Here is a 22,289-nt window from a genome sequence, read left to right as displayed (position 1 = left end):
TTCAAAAGGTGGCCCTCTAACACTGAACGGTGCCTTGATATCCTAACTACAGCTCAAGGAGGAACCTATGCTTTATTAAAACAGAGTGTTTATACTCCAGATACCACAAAAATGTGACAGGGTTACTAAAAGACACAAATACTCAAACTGGCACGTAAACCATCCCTCTTTCCTTTAATGATTAAGCTCCTGTACCAGAGGAGGGTTTTTGTCAACTACCAAAGCACTCTTATTTGGGCTTCTTTTTCTTTTTGATTTTCCTTTTTTTTTTTTTTTTTAAGATTTATTTATCTGAGAGAGAGAGGGAGAGCGAGCACAAGAGAGAGCACAAGCGCGTGAGAGAGAACGAGCATGAGAAGAGGGAGAGGCAGAGGGAGAGAGAAAAGCATACCCCCTGCTGGGCAGAGGGCCCACTATGGGACTTAATCCCCAGACCCCAGGATCCTGACCTGAGCTGAAAGTAGAAGCTTAACCAACTGAGCCACCCGGGTGCCCCTCTTTTTGTTATTCCAATCTTGTTTTGCTCTTTTCTCTCATGTCTTTTTACCTGGTGCGAAGATTCCTTCAATGCCCTGACTTTAAACTGACAGATGATCCTTTCTGCGTGGGGAGATTCATCCATGTGGTCTGCTTTGGATTTAGCTGCCTCTGCCTTTTGTAAATTCTGTATGTAAGTCTCCAGCTGACCTATGTTGACCCATAGATAGAGACATCGCTACACCCCTCATTCAGCAGGAAGAAATTACAGAAGATAAGACGTCCCACCCTCAGCAACCTCGAAGATTTAAGGGTCAGATTCCTTCATGGGGGAATGATGTGGAGGACAAAGGCAAAAAAAAATGTGGAAAAAAATTAAATTTCCTTATAAAAAGCAGCCCATTGACAGATACTTGAGGCAGGCAGTGACCTTCCTCAGGGAACTTAACAGCCTTCATGATAATACTTTGCTAGAGGCAAAAGCAACCTTAGCTTGACATTAACCTGACCTCCAGGATCCTGTAAGTCTTCCTTAACATATCAGAATCCCTTTGGAAATGTCCTTTATTGCTACTCCTGCAAGATACATGTTAGCGATCATTCTCCAAACATATGGCCCACTGATATACATCTGAATGTCTCATGACTAAAGTTTTACTAGATAGTAGTAAATGACTTCATCTTAACAGGAGCTAGCCCTGCAAGGTCCTGGAAGCCTTGCTTGCAAATTCCTTACAGACCTAAGCCATCCCTAACCCTCACTAACTAAAAATTACAAAATCAGTCACTCTTCATAATCCCAGTGTAGCTATTTCTGCCCAAAGGTCCTGTCCTGGTGATTTAATAAAAAACCACCTTTTTTTGTGTGAATACAAACAACACACACACACACACACACACACACACACACCCCAGAAGAAAAATATGATTAAACTATCACTCTGTTGGGATAGGCTCAATTCCAAATGAATTTTCATTCCAGAATATGACCTGAAAAAGCAACCACTGGAAGGAGGCCAGATCATGAAAATAGAAAGCTTCTGCTTAAACATGTCATATTCTGTAGGCCAAAGTCATTGTCAAAGCATAGAGTTAAATCAGGGACATATTTGCTACTTACAGGAAAACATGATGAAAGAGGGGAAGGGACTAACAATTATGAACAAACAATACAATCTTTCATAGTTCATCCTCCAGTCACAAATATCTGTCCGACTCTTATAGATGAAATCCATTTATCTGCTCCCACCCCCAAATCTCTTTAAAAACTATGAAACCAGGCTTGAATTTCAAAATCATGGATACAGTCATATGAGTTTGATCCAGAGACCACTGAATTAGAAGGACAAATTTATTTCCTCACCACAAATTCAACATAAAAGCAGGGATAAATAAGGACAAAATAATAAAAATACAAACCCTATTTGAAAGGAAAAGAATGTTAAAGGCTCATGGTAATTCCATAACTGTTCTGTGTGGTTGTTATAAGGATTTCTGTCCCTAAGGCTCTGAGGCTAACTTATTTGTAAATCCTTTAAATTTGTATTTTGGGCCTGAAAGTCATGAGATTTTTGGTTTCTTCCTCCTCCCTTTAATGTCTGTTAGAGAAGAGACATACAGATGTGTGTGTGTGTGAGTGTGTGTGTTTTTCTAAGCTCGTCTCTTGGTAGTGTCTTATCAAATGCAGCACATAGCAATCAACTCACACTACAGACATTCTTCCCTAAAACCTCTTCTCTTGAAGCCATGAAGTTCATTAGCTGTATTTTCTACCTTCCAACTTATCCCATGAAAATGTTTACCAAAGCAGAACACAGTCATTTTCTAAAATCCTATAAGGTTCACTTCATACTATTTTCTTCTTCAAACATAATTCCACATAATTTGTTGTTTTGGTGTGGTGGTGACAGAAACTTGCTTCTAGAGATATAACATAGAATGCATAATCATTTTATTAGTCAATTTCTGTTGCATTGGGAAATAAATTCCATCTCAATAATTCATAATCACAAATATTATTTCTTCTTGTATTATGTAAGAACTCTGGCTTGGTGAAGCTCTGTTGGGCTCTGGTGTGCTTATCTCCACTAAGCCCCAATGCTTTCTCAGTAGACTAAAGGAGTATCTTTTTTCTCAGTAGACTAAATGAGTATCTTTTTTCTAACTTATGCTCTTCTCAGACTGGAGGCCAAGAACAAGAGAAACTGAGCCAGGGCACCTGGGTGGCATAGTCAGTTAGGCAACTGCCTCGGCTTAGGTCATGATCCTGGAGTCCTGGGATCGAGTCCTGCACCAGGCTCCCTGCTCAGCAAGGAGTCTGCTTCTCCCTCTGACCCTCCCCCATCTCATGATCTCTCTCCCACTCTCTCTCTCAAGTAAATAAATAAAATCTTAAAAACAAAATAAATAAATAAATAAATAAATAGAGCCAAAGCATTCAAGCTCATTAAGGTTTCTGCTCAGATGTGATTCAAACCATGACATTTCAAATGTCATTGACCAAAGCAAATTAACTAGCTTATCCTAAATTAATGGGAAAATATTTTCTACTTATAAGAAAGTATGTCGAAGGCAGAGAGAGAATGGGTAACTGTGAACAAATAATTGAATATACCAGGGCAGTTAAGAGAGACATCAAGATGAGAAGTCAGTAAAAGTCTATTCCAAATAGAATTTCCCAGGGAAATAAGTCAAATGAGGATGAATGTTAATGATTGAAATAGAAAACATACATCTTAAGCACTTTTCCAAAGATGTTCTTTGAACAGTGAACTCATTATTTTTGTTTTAACATATGTTTTTTTTACACCCTCATTTTTAATGCAATTTAACTGGTTAAATTGTTAAAGTTACAGTTATATTTCATCTTCTCATCAAATTTGAGGCCAAGTTTCTATTGTCCTCTGTAGTCCATAACTGTCAATGAGAATCCCACAGAGTGTCATATTCTTTTATTTTCATTTTTCAAAGTCTAAACTTCATCATCACACATCTAGATGATAATGTTTTTCCATCACATTTGAGATTTCTTATGATTATTTGTCTAAGGCTTAATGTCCACACTTATTCTTGAAAACCTCTAGTCTAGTTTACTGCTTGTTTGTTTTTAAAGATTTTATTTATTGTCAGAGAGAGAGGCAGACAGAGGGAGAAGTAGACACCTTGCTGAACAGGCGCCCAATGTGAGATTAAATCACAGGATCCTGGGATCATGGCCTTAGCTAAAGGCAGATGATTGACAGAATGAGCCGCCCAGGTGTTCTTTTGTTTATTTCTTAAACATGGCCTCATCATTCTCCTGTCTTCCTTTGAAACCAAATTATTATACATTGGAAATTGGGTGTTTTTTGTTTGTTTGTTTGCTATATATTTTAATTCTTTTCTGTTTGTTTGTTTGTTTATCTTTGGTCTCTCTGATGCATTCTGGCTAGTTTCCTCTGACTTATCTTCCAGTTTACCTACTCTGCATTCAGTTGTATCTAATCTCCTATTCCCCTAGTTTGTTTCAGATTGCAATGTCAACTCTTAATGTTACTGTCTATGTTTTGGCTTCTGTTTACTGAGAGGTAGAGTTAACCATTTTTTCATTTCAGAGCAAACCCTGGTTTCATGCTAAAAAACTAACTCTAGTAACATGCCTATTGAATTCCTGTAATTGTACACTTTCTTCCTTTTCTAGGGATAACAACCAATGATGTCAGGTTCTGGAGCCTATATTCTGCCTTATACTCCCTCTGGACTTTCACAACATCAGCTTGCCAATTTGCCATTTGTGTAAGTGCACCTACACCAGTACAATCACATAGAAATATAAAGCCTATTGGGGGGGAGGGCTTATAATTATATCAGTAACAGAATACATGTAATTCCCTAAACTCTCATTTTTCTTGGCTATGACACTTAGGATGCACAGAACTCTACAACAGAGCTCCAATAGGAAAGAAGCTTGAGTCCCATAATGTTCTCTATACTTTCAGCATCAGGGAGACTGAGAGCACAGAGAGTACCTACACAAATATGGAACAGTGAAAGCTTGCCAGCTGAAGAGGTGACTGTGTTAAAAAGGAGATTCTGAAGGTCATTAGATGCTGTCACTTTATACTCTAGTGCTAAGTCATATGTACTAAGCCAACCATTTTCTAAAATACAGAAATCAGTGTTTGTTTATTATTTATTTTAAAGATTTTTATTTATTTATTTGAGACACAGAGAGAGAATGAGAGAGAGCGAGCATGAGAGGAGAGAGGTCAGCAGAGAAGCAGACTCCTTGCCGACCAGGGAGCCCTATGTGGATCCTCGATCCTAGGACTCCAGGATTATGACCTGAGCAAAGGCAGTTGCTTAGCCAACTGAGCCACCCAGGTACCCCAGAAATCAGTGTTCAGGTACACCAAAATTTGTCTCCTCATTCTCTAAATTTAAGTTTATTTTTTTCATTAGAAGCTAATTTTTGTCAAAGCAAAATGTTAATTTCTACACCTAAATTTCTTTTTGTATAATTAGATAACTTTTTAAAAAAATATTTTATTTATTTATTTGAAAGAGAGAGAGAGATCACAAGTAGGCAGAGAGGCAGGTAGAGAGAGAAGGGGAAGCAGACTCCGTGCTGAATAGAGAGCCTAATGCGGGGCTCGATCCCAGGACCCTGAGATCATGACCTGAGCCGAAGGGAGAGGCTTAACCCACTGAGCCACCCAGGCATCCCAAATTAGATAACTGTCATGGAAAAAATTAGACAATGTGTGAAGAGAATTTTTTTCCCCTAAGTGAAATGTCTTTTATGTCAACTGTCTACTTTAGGATCTATAGCATTTTGATGCTTGGAAATATTTCAAGGTAGAATTTTCTCTTATCTGGAAAAGTTAACTATATTGAAATAATTACGATTTAAGTGCCTGGATGTAAGGTTGGGAATTGCTGAGATATAAGGTGGTACAATATGTATTATAAAAGTTCAGGTACTAAGTTATTATAGTATATCAATAAAGTATATTTTTTCTTTTTTAGCTTCAATGTACATTATAAATCTCTAAGTTGTATTTTACCTTATTATCAAGTTTCAAACACATCTTTAAACAGTGCTATAATTATCCATTTTGGTTTAAAGACTACATAATTTTGTTTGGCAGAAAGATACAGATATTATTTCATGTTTCTCTTTCTGAATGAACTATAATTTCATATGCCATCATAATGTGATTCTTTCACATAATTTCTTAGACTGTATCCATGGACTGCTAATGATTAGATGAAGTACATTTAAGAAAGGAAGACTTGGTGAGAAAGATCAATGGCATTTGGTTTATTGAAGCTTGCTCCTTGTAATACACTATCCCCTCAAAGATAATATTGATTCTTTTTTTTTTTTTTAAGATTTTTATTTATCTGTTAGAGAGAGAGAGATACAGAGCGCAAGCACAGGCAGACGGAGAGGCAGGCTAGAGGCAGAGGGAGAAGCAGGCTCCCTGCCGAGCAAGGAGCCCGATGTGGGACTCGATCCCAGGATGCTGGGATCATGACCTGAGCCGAAGGCAGCCGCTTAACCAACTGAGCCACCCAGGCGTCCCAAGATAATATTGATTCTAATTGTTTTTTGAAAGACCTTGTTTCTTTGCTTCAGGAACTTTGCCAGATCAGTAAATAAGTCATTCCCTACAAATGACCTTAGGTCCCAGGCTACAAAGGCTGTAATCAATTTGGTAATTATATATATTTTGACTAATTAATATTTTTCTTACATTCATATTATTTATTGGGAAAAGTGACTACTGATATAAGATAAATATTTATTTATAGATGATTCTGGGGGAAGGCGGATTGACATGTAAGTGGTTAGGCTGTGATATCTGACTTCTCCAGGTTGTCTGACATTACAGATAAGATTAACCAGAAAGTTTCTATATCTCTGCTTTAAATTGCTTTACACAGAAGATGCAGTTTACATTGGAAATATCTCAAATTATAAAGGAAAAATCCCAAGGAATCTAAGATTTTCTGCATCTAAAAAACTTGTATTAAATATGAATCATTAATCATTATGTTAATCCCTGGCTGAAATGTTTTTACTATATAAATATAGTATGACTAATACTATAATCATCTGAATGCACATTACAATGTCACACATTAAAAGGACAATTGTCCTATATTAGTATTCTACTGTACTCTGGAATAGTATATTTAAAATTGTTTACCTAAAAAATTTAAAAAGATAAAATAAAATCGCTTACCCTAACACATTTGCTGTTACAATATGTCAACCTGCATTGCTACAAAGCTGATTATCCTCTAAGAAATTTTTCTTCAAAGCACAAGTAAAGTGGGCTACTTTTTTTTTTAGCATTCGCTCACTTTCTTCATAAATATAACACATAAATATGTGAGAAACTGTGTAAACTTATAAATTATAATTGAAGATCATTCTTACTTTTCTTCAGCATTTTGTGAAGAATTAAAAAAAATAATTTGTACAGACTAATTAGTAATTATAAAATTTCTAAGAAATATATGCTTATTAGTAAGGCATGCATATTCACACAAAACAGGTAAGGAAAGGAATCAATCTATATCTTTGCCATAGCATACAGCCAAATAGATCAAAAACAAATCATAAAATTATTGACATTTTATAACTGGCAAGTTACTAAATAGATAATCTTAAATTATTTCAAAATACCCAACTTTAAAACTAAAAGAATGTCACATCCTTATTTATTTATAGTTATTACTTTATATGAAAAATATACTCTAAAATTGTCTATACCCTGTTTAATGGGATAAACATAAAATTATTTTCAATTATTCTTATTTTATATACTAAATCTCATAACATTAAATAAACACACTTTGTATCTACAAAGCAGAATGAAAATATACCTCTAATAGACCAAAAACTTGCAAGTTTTACAGTTAATTTGAGAAATTCAACTTTTCTTTGAATTTATACTTTCAATCTAACCATATTGGATATCAAATTGACATAGTATTCATGTATCATCCACATTCCTTCAACTTGAACTTCAATGTGTTCGTGATTCCAGTTAAGACTTTGAAGTGATAGGTATTTGGAAGATAGCTACAGAAGCTGGACAGTAACATACCATGGCTATTGCAAATCACTGGAGAGTATTCAATGTAAAAAGGCCTGGATGAGATATGATCTTTTTTTTTTTTTTTTTAAGATTTCATTTATTTATTTGACAGAGGTAAAGAGAGAGAGCACAAGAGGTGGAGCAGCAGGCTGACAGAGTGGGAGAAGTCGATACCCTGCTGAGCAGGGAGACTGACACAAGGGCTGGATCCCAGGACCTTGTGAACAAGACCTGAGCCAAAGACAGACACTTAACAATGGAGGCACTTGGGCACCCCAAGACATGATCCTTCAGAGAAAGTAAGAAAAACAATATATATTTTTAAAAGATTTTATTTATTTACTTGAGAGAGAAAGAGAGAGAGAGAGAGATGAGTGGGGGGATAGGCAGGGAAAAGCAGGCTCCCACTGAGCCAGGAGCCAGACTCCAGGTTGGTTACCAAGACCCTGAGATCATGACCTGAGCCAAAGGCAGGCACGTAACTGACTGGGCCACCCAGGTGCCCCAACAGTATAAGTCTTTATATTGACAATGACTCAGGGTATTTTTTTAAAATATTCAGTGCTAGGGGAAATAATCCAGGCAACAATTAGTTTGTGGAGACAGAGGTTGGGGTTCAGGACTGGCACAGTCACACAAAAAAGAACAAAGGCATGGAAAGAAGAAACAACAGAGAAATAGTCCCAAAAATGTGAAGCAATATTCCTGTGATAATTGCAGATACATATACAACATGTGTATTTATGGAGACTCCAAGAAACCGAGACAAAGCAAAGCTGGAAGACAAAAGAGCTAACAGAGATTTCAAAAGCCAGTAGACACTAGGAGTCAGTACTAGTTAATGCTTCAGTTGATACTAGAGAAAATTTGGTGTTTAGGAATAAGAGCTACTTCCCAGGAATAAGGGGAAATGAAACAAAGTAATTCTAGGAAAATATAACTAATTTAAGTAAATGAAATTCCATGCATCTGTAAGAAAATAACTCTGGAGGAAGATGACATAGGCAGGGACTTCTGTAATGTTTGTACATAATCTTCAGTCAATAATTCCAAACAGACTTCTAATTGGGAAATTACCAAAACCAAAAGGAAACAAGATCAGTAAAAATACCCAGATATGATGACGATGTTAGAATTGTTAGAAAAGAGTTTTGAAATGATCATAATTAATGTTTAAGAACCACAGAAAAAAATAGAGAATTTTAGCAGATACCAATAATGCATATTTAATAAGTCAAGTGAAAATAATAGAACTGAAATATTTTAATGCTGAAGTGTGTACCTAATAGGTTTAATAGACTAGTTATTAGAGAGTAAAGAGTGGAAAAGAAGATTATTATACTAGAATATAAGTCAATTTTAAATTTCCAGGTTAAAGAAGAGACAAAAGTAATAAGTAAACATGCAGAAAAAAGAATAATAGATTTATGGTACACAGCTAAAAGACCTAGCATGCATGCTTTTGCACAACCACTAGAAGTGATAAAACAAAACAAAAGAAATATTTGAATAAACGATGACCAAAATTTTCTAGCACTGACAAAAGATAGCCTAAACATTTCTTATAATTAAAAAGCAGATTTTTTTTTTTTAGGTATGTACTTCTTAGGAGCACCATAGTTAAACTCTTAAATATCAAGTACAATTAAAATATTTAAAATAAGATCCATTAAACAGATAAGATGGTGGTCAGCTGACAATTAAATTGTGTCATTTATTACTAAAATAAGAAGCCTTTATTAGGGGCGGCTGGGTGGCTCAGTGGCTTAAGAAGCCATTATGTTTTATAGCTTTTTATAAATGTTTTTTTTTTTTATTTATTTGACAGACAGAGATCACAAGTAGTCAGAAAGGCAGGCAGAGAGAGAGGAGGAAGCAGGCTCCCTGCTGAGCAGAGAGCCTGATGAGGGGCTCAATCCCAGGACCCTGGGATCATGACCTGAGCGGAAGGCAGAGGCTTCAACCCACTGAGCCACCCATGTGCCCCAATAAGAAGACTTTAAATCAGAATTCTACTCCTTATGAAAATGCCCTCTAAAAAAAGTAAGAAAAATTACAAGTTTTAAAAAAAAAAGAAAAAAGAAAAGAATTCAATGAGAGCAGACCTGTACTAAAAGGAACCGCAGGAAGGGATATTTGAAGAAAATTTAGAATTTCCTTTGGAAGCACAGCAATGCAGGAAAGAAGAAATACCACCTAAAGGGATAAATTATTGACTTAAAAATTATTATTTACTACCTAACACTACAAAAATAATGACAATTTTATGTAGGGTTTAATATATAAGATGTCAAAATAGCAAAAAAAAAAAAAATCAATGCAATGCGGTTAAACAGTTTTAAAGTTGTTCCATTTGTTTCGAATGATAAAATTATAACTTAAGGTGAAATAAAATAAATTATAATATATCAAACAAATACTAAAGAATAAAAGAAATAGAAGAAATTATTACTGAGGGATAAAATGAAGACAGTGAAATACATTGCTAATTCAAAGAATATAAGAAGAAAAAAAGGAAAATTTACAATTAAAAAAATTGTAAATACATTAAATCAAAATAAACAATGGATATTGTGAAGCCAGATTAAAATTAAAAATAATAATAATAATAATAACAGAAACTTAGTTTTGTGGCTCATATGAAACTTTTAAAAAATAGAAAGAATACACTTTGAAGGTAAAATGATGGAAAACATTATACCATCTAACCATTAATCAAAAATTTTTTAGAAATTGGTACAGCTGGGTGCCTGGGTGGCTCACTGGGTTAAGCCATTTCCTTCAGCTCAGGTCATGATCTCAGGGTCCTGGGATCAAGTCCCGCATCGGGCTCTCTGCTCAGCAGGGAGACTGCTTCCCTCTCTCTCTCAGCCTGCCTCTCTGCCTACTTGTGATCTCTCTCTGTCAAAGAAATAAATAAAATCTTTAAAAAAGAAAAAGAAATTGGTACAGTTATATTACAGATAAAATGGATTTTAAGTTATAGATGATTATTAGATAGATGTTCCACAATGAAACATTTTCAGTCCAAGAGGAATACATCTTGCCTTAAATCTGTGTGCATCCAGTAACATGATTTCAAGTTATATCTAAGAAAATCCAAAACTAAAGAAAATAAAAGGATAAATAGAAAAATCCAGTGAAATGGTGGGATGCATTAACATATATCTCTCAATAGTTGACAAACAAAAATTTTGTATAGATATAGAAAGTTGAACGTCACAATGAATAAACTTGAACTAATTTACATATGTCAAAACCTAACTATAAAGCTGAAGAATTTATCTTCTCCTAAAGTATATAAGGACACTATCTCAATGAAATACATACTGACATTTAGAAAACCCCCCAGCAAGTTTCAAAATACATACCTGTAACCAGACTAAAATGATATTACCTCCTACCTGTCACCATGGCTAGAATTAACAACACAGGGAAAAAGAGATGTTGGTGAGGATGCAGAGAAAGGGGAAACCTCTTAAACTGTTGGTGGGAATGCAAACTGGTGCAACCACTCTAGAAAACAGTATGGAGGTACCTAACAATTTAAAAATAGAGCTACCCTATAATCCAGCAATTGTCCTACTAGATATTTATCCAAAGGATAAAAAAATAAAGATTCAAAGAGACACATGCACCCCAATGTTTATAGAGGCATTATCAACAATAGCCAATTATGGAAAGAGCCCAAATGTCCATCAACTGATGGACTGATGTATGGATAAAGTGGCACACACACACACACACACACACACACACACACTGGAATATTACTCAGCCAAAAAAAGAGAGAGAAAGAAATCTTGCCATTTGCAATGATGTGGATGAAAGTAGAGAGTACTATGTTAAGTGAAGTAAGTCAGAGAAATACAAATACTATAAAGATTTCACTCATATGTGAAATTTAAGGGGAAAAAAAAAACAGATGAGCATAGGGAAAAAGAGAGAGAGAGAGAGAAAGGCAAACCATAAAACAGACTTTAACTATAGAGAATTGAGGGTTGCTGGAGGTGAGGTGGGCATTTAGGTTGAGCTAAATGGGTATGGTCATTAAGGAGGGTATTTGTGATGAGCACCGGATGGAGTGTATAAGTGATGAGTCACTGAATTCTACACATGAAAATAATATTACAGTGTAGGTTAACTAACTGGAATTTAAATAAACACTTGAAAGAAAAAGAAAAAATGAACTAGATATCATTTTTGAAGTACACTAGCGAAATGTCAACTTGCTGATAATTAAAACATATACTTCACATTTTGATTGATCAAAGGAGAAGCTTTCTTGTTTTGTTTCTTTCAATTCCTGTTTTAAATAAAACATTAATGCTGAATATATTATATGCCATTTAGATTTTGTTTCATGAAAAGGTAAATAGTAATTTGAAAATATGGCCTTTCCTCTAAAATACTTTGCTATCAACAAAATCATAACATTATCAATATATTCATCAGTGATATTTTACTTTTCACCAATATTAACATTTACTCAAATCAGGTAAACATCTCTAACTCGTAGTACTATAGAAAATACTGCCATCTATTGAACTTTTATGCCTCGATCCTTCAAATATTCCACAGCATTATATCAACTCCAGTCACAAGAGAACTAAAGCTGTTCAATGACATACAATTTTGCAATCACTTCAAGTTCTTGGGGGAAATTTTTTAACTAATCAAGTTCTTACCATTTCATGCTGATTACTTGACATGCAGGTTTTTTTTTTTTCTTTCCCAATTTGGATTATTCATTCTTACTTAGTCAAAGGCAATTGTAAAAATACAGATCCTTTCACTTAAGAGTACAGAAGGTCTGCTTTATGAATTTTCATGTAAGTTATTGATTTTATATGCATATTATTTATAGAAAATAATGGAGGTCAGTGACTTTTTCATCTACCTAAAAATAAATTAAGCAATAAGTGCAATTTACTATAGCATAGTAAAACCAGAAAAGGACACTGCAAGAATCTTAAGAAGTGGGATACATTCCTTTCAACCGAAGGGCTAATATTGAGGAATTTTACAGCCCATGCTTTAAGTTAAGGAGAACTGGGTATTGCTTATGTCCTTTGAGTAAATACTCAAGCCATAGAAGGGTTGATTTGTTCTTTCACTCTGCATCTTGTAAGGGTCTCCCTTTCTTAACACATGAATGCATTATGTGTAATTGAGCAATGGCCGTCCTCTCAGCTGGGCATGTACCAACTGGTCTCTATTCTGCCCTCTGCCTTTCTGACAGTGATAGGCAGCTGTGTCAGCCTGGATCTTTATTAATGCTGCATCCTAAGCCACTGCGTTGGCAACTACCTAGTGTAAAGTCTTCATAAAGGAAATTATCAGTTTACTTCATTCCCTAGTTTTCAATCACTTCGAGTCAATTTATTTCAAATTTAAAAATACAGTGATAATCTTAAAGGACAAGATATAACAAACCGATTCATTTCCTCAGAGCATGGAAGGTTAACAGAAAAAAATAAAAAAGGGAAAAATGCTTTGAAGGAATATTTTTGCAAAGTGTTGTGTGCAGATGTTTATACTAGAGTTGATCACAGTAGTGGTGTAAAAACAATGAGTCCAGTGAAATGAGAAAGAAGTCAGAAGGAGGCGTGTGAAAATATCCCATCTTAAAAGAAACAAAGTACTGGATCTATTTGATGACAGGATATAATCTTTAAATAAGTTGAATTTTGTAGATTCGTGCATTTCATGGTGCTTCCTGAACATAAGTCCTCATAATATATCTTTTTTTTTTCTCCAAGCAGTTACAGTTTCCCATTATATATGTAGCCATTTGATAAGTTATGATGCTTAGAGGTAAATTAAAAAATAATTTACTGCAAGTCACTCTTGTCAAGGTGACACTAATTATTCTGAAAACTTCATTGTGCTTAACGCAATTTGAGTATAAAGTATCTTTCAAGCAAGTCAAACTGTTAGGTTCTGAGTGTGTAATGACTCCATTTCAAAACTCTAAGCACATCTCACAGAGTGGCAGGGTTGGCATCTGTCCATCACTCTGCGTAGACTGCTCCTGACTGAAGAAAGGGGGCCTCCTTAGATATGTGGAGTTCACTCAGAGAATGTACATCTATTCTGTTCCTTCATCAGGTAAAACAATAGTTTTCACCATAAACTGATGTTTCAACAATATCACTGATATTAATCAAAAAATAAAATTAGGAATCATTTCTCCATATTTAGCACAAGTACAGTTTCTTTTTTTGTTGGTTTTTAAAATCAACTTCAGTGGACTCATAAATTTAAAAATTAGTTTATAGAGAGGAGGAGGGACACAGAGAGTGAGAGATGCAATCTGTGTCAAGACCAAGCATTTATTGAATGTTTGTAGTGTATCCCTTAAACTTCATTCTATTCAGAGCGGTGATACTAATCTATATCTTTAAAATAGCTGTGATAGTATCTACTTGAAAATAAGGTAGACAAGTTCCCTTTGTAAACTGTAATAAAGTTTATGTTCAATTGAGCTTAGTATTATTCATTAAATTTTAAAAAATCTTTGAACTTTAGTGCCTTTATCCTATTAAAGAAAAGCACTTGTAGAGTAGTATATGTATATACGCACGTTTTGTGAACTAAGTGATAAAGTAAATACAAAAATGCCCTGTAATGTGTAAAATTACAAAATTGAATTTTGTGATTTAATGTAATGTGAACTTATTTGTGATTTATTATAAACCTACTTTCTTCATAGAGCAAAGGCCACATGAATGACCAGGTCACATAATCTATCTCTAGAACAAATATATATTTTTAAAAGATGTATTTATTTTAGAGGGTGTGGGATTGGCAAAAGGAGAGAGAATCTCAAGCAGAATTCACGCTGAGAGCAGAGCCCAATGTAGGGTTCAGTCTCATGACCCTGAGATCAGGACCTGAGTTGAAACCAAGAGTTGAATGTTGAACCAACTGTGCCACCTAGGCACCTCATCTCTAGAAACAGTATTTTAAATTGATGCTATGAACTTGACTTGTATGTCTTTTAACAATGGTAGTTTGACAGAGTATTTGAATTCAGTTCATTAACTCATTCATTCATTCATCTAGCAATCATTTATCAAGGGCTGGCCACTGATCTGAACACTTAAGGTTACATAGACAATTTAAGTATCATTCTTACTTAGAGAGACTTACAGTAGTAGAAGTCATATGTACCTAAGGAAATAGCATAACATGAAAGTGCCAGGTAATAGAAAACAAGAATTCATTAGCTTTTAATTCTGCAAAATTTCAGGGAAAATTATAACAAGACTTTTAAGCAGAGAAATGTGAGTATGAAGAATTCTGGTTGAATTAAGAATGTGAAAGGTTATTATGTTTTGGGAACAGGTAATATTCCTTTATGGATAGCCCTGGAATGTACCAAGAGAAATATTAAAAGAGATACAGTGGGGGAAGACATATCACACAAACTTGTGAAGAGCCTGTATTGACATACCAGGTGTCTACTTTATTGCAGTTTTTAAACACCATGTGTCAAAAAGACCTAAGGGATAGCACCCCTACAAGATTTTTATCTTAATTAAAGGCTATTCTATAAAATGTCATCCACAATTTCTGCCACATTAGAAATCCTGAAATACACTTTTTCCCATTCTGAGGATGTCATAAACACCATTCTTTTTCACACTCACAAAACTGACATCTTCTCCCCTTGTATTGCTTGAAAATTTGTGCCCCCCCCCCCATTCAAAGGGTTTCCCACTTTATTGTATTAGCTGCACCTTGCTGTGGGATGCTTTGTGTATGCACATGTATGTGTGGGGGGGGGTATGGGGGTTTGGAGAGCATTCATTCTTAACATGAGAGTATGTTTTTTTCAATTTCAGTCACCAAAAACACTTATGCATTTTTTTTTTTTTCAAGAGAAGAATGTTACCTTCAGAATGTATTTTGGGTATCTCCCTGTATATCTTAGTAATACATAACTGCTCTAGCAAATGTAAGATATACTTAGTGGTACTTAGTACCACTCTATCATTTTTAATATTTACCTGTAATGACAACTGAAACACATATTTTTTAACATGGTAGCAATTATCCACCAGGTTCAGGAGACAATAAGCTGAGTGATTTCTCTACTCTCATGTATAGAAGGGAAACCATATAGCACAAAACCAAAATATCCACATTTAACAGTAAGATGACATCATATACTTAAGTATTTCATTTTTATGCAAATGAAGAGTGATAAATATATATCATAAGAATCCGGTACATACTCTGAGGAAACCGTGGGGGGTTGTCGTTGACATCAGTCAGGGTGATGTTGACCGTTGTCGATCCAGAAAGCCCTCCAACTTGCCCAGCCATGTCTTTGGCTTGAATGACCACTGAATAGTGTTCTCTGGCTTCTCTGTCCATATTATGTAAGGCAGTTCTAATAACTCCTGTAATACATATTTTAAAGAAAACAATATGGATTACATATTAAATGAGAAACAGCACAGATATATCTTTCTTCTTTGTTTTAAGAAGTGCATTTTTAAATGAAATACTTTCTTGAGAAAGCCAGTTTTCTGAGACAAATGTACTTTAAAATGTTACTAAAACTATCTCATGGAATCCTTTATTTAAAACCACAGATCCCAAACCGTTCTACGCATGGCCGTTAAGATGTCCATTTCTTTGTGTTTCTTGGGGTGCCTCGGAGGGCAGCTGCACAGCCCAGGATTGTTCCTCTGCTGGATTACTAAATATTTCATAAATTGTGGTCCTCACAAGTGTCAGATGATATGATTTGAGGAGAGGCTAATTTTCCTCCTTACAGAACAATTTACATATAGCTTCCTACATAGAGTTGCCAAAGTTTGATAATGGAAAACATTCAAGAATTGTGTGTACTTGAACAAATATTGTAGGCAGGAGTCATTTTAACATTTATCAAGACTAAGAAAGTCCCTGTTTTTATCAGGAAATACAGTTACAGTAAGAACTAGATCTAAGTACATAAGCAAAGCAAAGTGATGAAATTGATTCCAAAAATCCCATGTAAAACTTGCATTCTTGATTTCATAGTGCCAAAAGAGACATTAAAGTTACCTTTTTATGAACTAGTACTTGGATTCAATAAAGATATAAAAAAATGTTACGTGTTATATCCCCATTTATTTCAAACATAGGTACATATAAATCATACAGCTTTGTCAATAGATCCTTAAATTTAAAAACTGAAACACATTTTCCAGAGAGTCAAGGACAATTAACTGTGTTATAAAAAAAAGTTCTCATGTAGATGACCTATATTATAATAAATAAATATATGCATATCTGTATTTATAATTATATAACACATGTATATAAATATATAATATAAACATATTTGCTACTCCACATATAGGTCAACATTTTATTACTACCTTTTCACTTTTTATTTTTTATAAAGATTTTTATTTATTTATTTGACAGAGAGAGACACAGCTAGAGAGGGAACACTACCAGGGGGAGTGGGAGAAGGAGAAGCAGGCTTCCCACTAAGCCCAGAGCCTGAGCTGGGACTGGGACTCAATCCCAGTATCCTGGGATCATGACCTGAGCTGAAAGCAGACACTTAACGACTAAGCCACCCAGGTGTCCACCTTTTTACTTAAAAAAAAAAAAAAAAAAAAAAAAAAATATATATATATATATATATATATATATATATATATATATATATTTGGATCATGTCACCTTTTTAAAAAAATATTTATTTATTTATATTTATTTATTTGAGAGCGAGAGAGAGAGCACGAGCAAGCCCATGTACGGGGAAGGGCAGAAGGAGAGAGACAAGGAGACTCTCCACTGTTAGCTCATAGCCTAACATAGGACTCTAACCCAGGACCCCGAGATCATGAGATTCCAGTACCTTGAGATCATAATCCAAGCCAAAGTCAGAGGCTGAACCTACTGAGCCACCCAGATCCCCATGTATCATGTCACTTTTTGAGAAAGGCACCAATGGCTTCAACTAAACAACTGAGTAGTTAGCAGTGCAATTCACAGGACAATGCCAATTATAATAACTGCTAACTATAGATTTTAACAAACACTCTTACAGACAGTATATTGACATTATGAGAGAAAATAGGGTTGTGTTTTCAAGTTAAAAATAGTCCTTTAGAAGTGGAAAGGATTAGTAAACCAATTTGAACATAGAACACTGAAGCAGTATTTTTGTTTTACCACATAGATTATATGTGTAACGACTTGGAGATGAGAGCCTCAACAACCAGCAAAAGCAATCCCACAACTTTCAATATTTGTGAATTTTTAATTGAAGGAGTTCAGGAGAATTTTCCTGAAGCTAAATAAAAATGAAAATTATTCTTATCAAAAGAAATTATAATAATATGGTAATAAATGATTCATCTAATTCATGCATATGGGAAAGCCTCAAGCATTCTTATTAAAAAGAACAATGTTTTATCACATACAATACTTATAAAGAAGGAATTGAATTGATGCAGAAATGAACAAGCTAAGAATTAATGAAAATATTTAATGAAAGAAACATATACTTTCTTATATTTGAAAACAAAGATGTTCTAAAAAAAATACATTATAATTGAGACTTGCCCCTGGTGTGCAGAAGTTTGAGGTTATTGTCCGGGATAATGTTTTACAATGAAACCATTTATATGCTATTTGCTGAGTATAAAAATATAACAGTAAAATCAATCATTACAAAGTGAATGATAGATACATTTATATAATCTGAATGTTATTCATTAAAGAGAATCAGGGAAGAGAAATCAGCACAAGCCCTATTTTATAGTATGAATTTCAGTAATTTCATTCCATTGCCATTATGCCCCTTCTTTTATAGTACAGCTACATCTGACACAAAGTGAGAAGAAACTTGTCAGTCAAATTTGCTTATGGAAAGAAAATAGTATGTCCAGAGTTGACACGTACTTCTCAGAAATGATTATCTAAGAATCCGTTTCAACTCACAATTCTCTTTAGGATGGTTCCGGGGATGTGCTTAGAAGGCACACAAGTAAGTGGAGAATGGCCTTAGGAATATGGTCTCAGTATACAATGATCTCCTTCTAACACACTGCCCAGATGCTTGTACATGAGGAAGCCTAGAACACAGCTTATGCACAGTAACTTTTTTTTCTTTCTAAATAGACCTTTTTAGAGCAGTTTAGGTCCACAGCAAAACCAAGAAGAAAGTACAGTTATCATGAACCCTCTCCCTATTCCTTCTCTGCAGTACACACACACAGCTCCCCCACTATCAATACCCTCCATCAGAATGGTACATTTGTTGTAACTGGTGAACCCACAATGAACCTCCTTTGTATGTCTTCTTTGGTGAGGTGTCTGTTAGGTCTCTTGTCCAGTTTTTAAATTGGGTTATTTCTTTTCTTATTTTTGAGTTTTCAGGGTTGTTATATATTTTAGATAATAGTCCTTTATCAAATTTGTCATTTTCAAATGTTTTCTGCCAGGATATGACTTACCTCTTTTTTCTCTTGACAATATCATTCACAGTGTAGAATTAAAAAAAAATTTTTTTTTTCAGTCCAGATTAACAATTTCTTTCACAGTTCATGTCTTTGGTGTTATATTTAAAACATCATTGCCATACCCAAGGTCATCTAGATTTTCTCCTATGTTACCTTGAAGGAATTTCAGAGATTTATGTTTTAATATTTAAGTCTCTGATCCATTTTGAGTTACTTCCTTTTTAAGGGTATAATGTTTGTGTCATCTTTTTTTTCTGAATATGATATTAATTCATATTAACATCATTTGTTGAAAAGATTTTTTTCCCATTGTGTTATGCTTGCTCCTTTGTCAAAGATCAGTTGCCTGTATATACAAGGGTCAATTTCTGAGCTCTTTATTCTATTCCATTTATGTGTTTATCTGTTCTTTCATCAACACCACACCGTCTTGATTACTATAGCTATGTAATAAGTCTTGAGGTCAGATAGTGTCAGTCTTGCAACTTTGTTGTTGTTCTTAAATATAGTGTTGGCAGTTCTGGGTCTTTGTCTCCACATATAAATTTTAGAATCAGTTTATCATTACTCATGAAATAACTTGCTTGGATTTTGATTGGTATTCCATCAAATCTATAGATAAAATTAGGAAGAACCGGCACTTTTGTTTTTTTTTTAAGATTTCATTTATTTATGTGACAGAGAGGGAGAGACAGTGAGAGACAGAATATAAGCAGGGGTAGGATGAGAGGGAGAAGCAGGCTTCCTGCTGAGTGGGGAGCCCAGTGAGGGCTAGGGATCATGACCTGAACCAAAGGCAAACTTATTTATTTATTTATTTAGCTTACAAAATGTGCTCTATTTGAAAATTTTAAAAATAGAATTTGATTTAGAAAATATTTTGCACATAAATCTTCGGAAACCACATAAACTAACCTCTGTGTTTATGTGGCATTCTTTTTCTTTTCCAATCAACTTTATAAATGTATAATTTACACATTATGAAAGATACCTATTTAAATTTATAGTTCAGTGTTTTGTTTTTTGTTTTTGTTTTTTTTTTTCAGTGTTCCAAGATTCATTGTTTATGCAGCACACCCAGTGCTCCCTTCAATACGTGCCCTCCTTAATACCCACCACCAGGCTCAAACAAACCCCCAGCCCCTTTTCCCTCCAAAACCCTGTTTGTTTCTCAGTCTTCACAATCTCTCACAGTTTGTCTCCTCCTCTGATTTCCCCCAACTCACGTCTCTCCTTTTCCCAATGTCCTCTATGTTATTCCTTATGCTCCACAAGTAAGTGAAACCATTGCTAATTGACTCTCTCTGCTTGACTTATTTCACTCAGCATAATCTCCTCCAGTCTTGTCCATGTTGATACAAAAGTTGGGTATTCATCCTTTCTGATGGAGGCATAATACTGCATTGTATATATGGACCATATCTTCTTTATCTATTTGTCTGTTGAAGAGCATCTTGGCTCTTTCCACAGTTCAGCAATTGTGGTCATTGCTGCTATGTACATTGGGGTACATAGCCCTTCTTTTCATTACATCTGTATCTTTGGGGTAAATACCAGTAGTGCAATTTGAGTGTCATAGGAAGCTCTATTTTTAATTTCTTAAGGAATCTCCACATCGTTTTCCAAAGTGGCTGCACCAACCTGCATTCCCACCAATAATGTTCAGAGGGTTCTCCTTTCTCCATATCCTCTCCAACACTTGTTGTTTACTGTCTTGTTGATTTTGGCCTTTCTAACCAGTGTAAGGTGGTATCTCAATGTGGTTTTGATTTGAATCTCCCTGATGGCTAATGATGATGAACATTTTTTCATGTGTCTGTTAGCCATTTGTACGTCTTCTTTGGAGAAGTATCTGTTCATGTCTTTTGCCCATTTCTTGATGTGATTATCTGTTTTGTGTGTGTTGAATTTGAGGAATTCTTTATAGATCTTGGATATCAGCCCTTTGTAGTGTCATTTGCGAATATCTTCTCCCGTTCCATGGGTTGTCTCTGGTTTTGTTGACTGTTTCCTCTGCTGTGCAGAAGGTTTTGATCTTGATGAAGTCCCAAAAGTTCGTTCTCATTTTTGTTTCCTTTCAAAGGCAGATGTTTAATGACTGACCCACCCAGGCATCCCAAGAACCAACATCTTGATAGGAAGACTTAATATTTTAAGATGTTAAGTCTTCCTATCAAGGAATACGAAATATCTCTCCATTTATTTAGTTGTTTCTTTCTTCTGAATTTTGTAGTTTTCCTCATAAAAATATTGTACCCTCTTTGTAAGATTTATACTTAAGTATTCCTTTCTGGGGAAGCTAAGCTAAATGGTATTGTGTTTCTAAATAAAATTCCACTTGTTCATTTTTTTGTACATAGGTAAGTGATTGATTTTTATATATTAACCTTACATCCTAAAATCTTGCTATAATGCTTATTGGTTCCAGGACATTTCATTGCTGATTCTTTTGGATTTTCTACATATACAATTATGTCACCTGTGAGCAGAGATCATTTTATTTCTTCTTTCCTAATCTGCATAGCTTTTATTTCTTAAGAAATATCTTACTGCATTAACTAGAACTTCTGGTATGAGATTCTAAAAGAGTGGTGAAGGGGTGCTTGTGTGACTCATTTGGTTAAGCATCCAACTCATGATTTTAGTTCAGGTCATGATCTCAGGGTTGTGAGATTGAGTCCCACATTTTGCTCTGCACTGGGCAGGGAGCCTGCTTGGGATTTTCTCTCTCCCTCTCCCTGTGCCTCTCATCCCCAGGTTGGGCACAGGCACTCTCTCTGTCTGTCTCTGTCTCTTAAAAAAATAAAAATAAAAATAAATAAAAATAAAAGAGTGATGAAAATAAATAAAATAAAATAAAGTAAAATAGTGGTAAGAAGGGACATCCTTACCTTGTTCCTGATCTCAGTGGGGAAGCTTTGAATTTCTCACGTTAAACATGACTTTAGCTGTAGGGTTTTTATAGATTATTTTGACCAAATTGAGGAAATTTCTCTAGATTCTTAGTTTGCCACACAGTAACTTTTAAAAACGGGGAATGTACTTTTTTGCAGAAGAGAGTCTTAGCACTTTTAAAGAAGGATGCCTTTCCTCGTTCAGATTATGCATTTTTCAGCAGTAAATGATAAACAGCATCAGTGAATGAATTATTTCTTAAGCAACTTTTGCAAATATGTTTCAGATTAATTGATTATTAAGATTTAAAAAAACATGTAAAACACATTCTAATTTTATAGTTTAA

At 34.7% G+C, this 22,289-nt stretch overlaps 1 protein-coding gene across 7 annotated transcripts in view; it reads right to left on the bottom strand.

Moving 5' to 3' along the window:
- Window positions 1-22,289, bottom strand: part of CDH18 (cadherin 18) — a 974,546-nt gene that overhangs the window by 99,892 nt on the left and 852,365 nt on the right. For all 7 annotated transcript variants that reach the window (XM_082724411.1, XM_082724412.1, XM_082724407.1 and 4 more), the window contains one exon: window positions 15,812-15,979. In XM_082724411.1, coding sequence (XP_082580537.1) covers window positions 15,812-15,979 — 168 coding nt within the window. The remainder of the gene's footprint in view (window positions 1-15,811; window positions 15,980-22,289) is intronic.

This window comes from Mustela nivalis, assembly GCF_964662115.1.
Source record: "Mustela nivalis genome assembly, chromosome: 3".
In the NCBI taxonomy this organism is placed as follows: Eukaryota; Metazoa; Chordata; class Mammalia; order Carnivora; family Mustelidae; genus Mustela; species Mustela nivalis.
The sequence above is the reverse complement of the archived record's forward strand: the minus strand, read 5'-3'. Positions and strand labels throughout refer to the sequence as shown.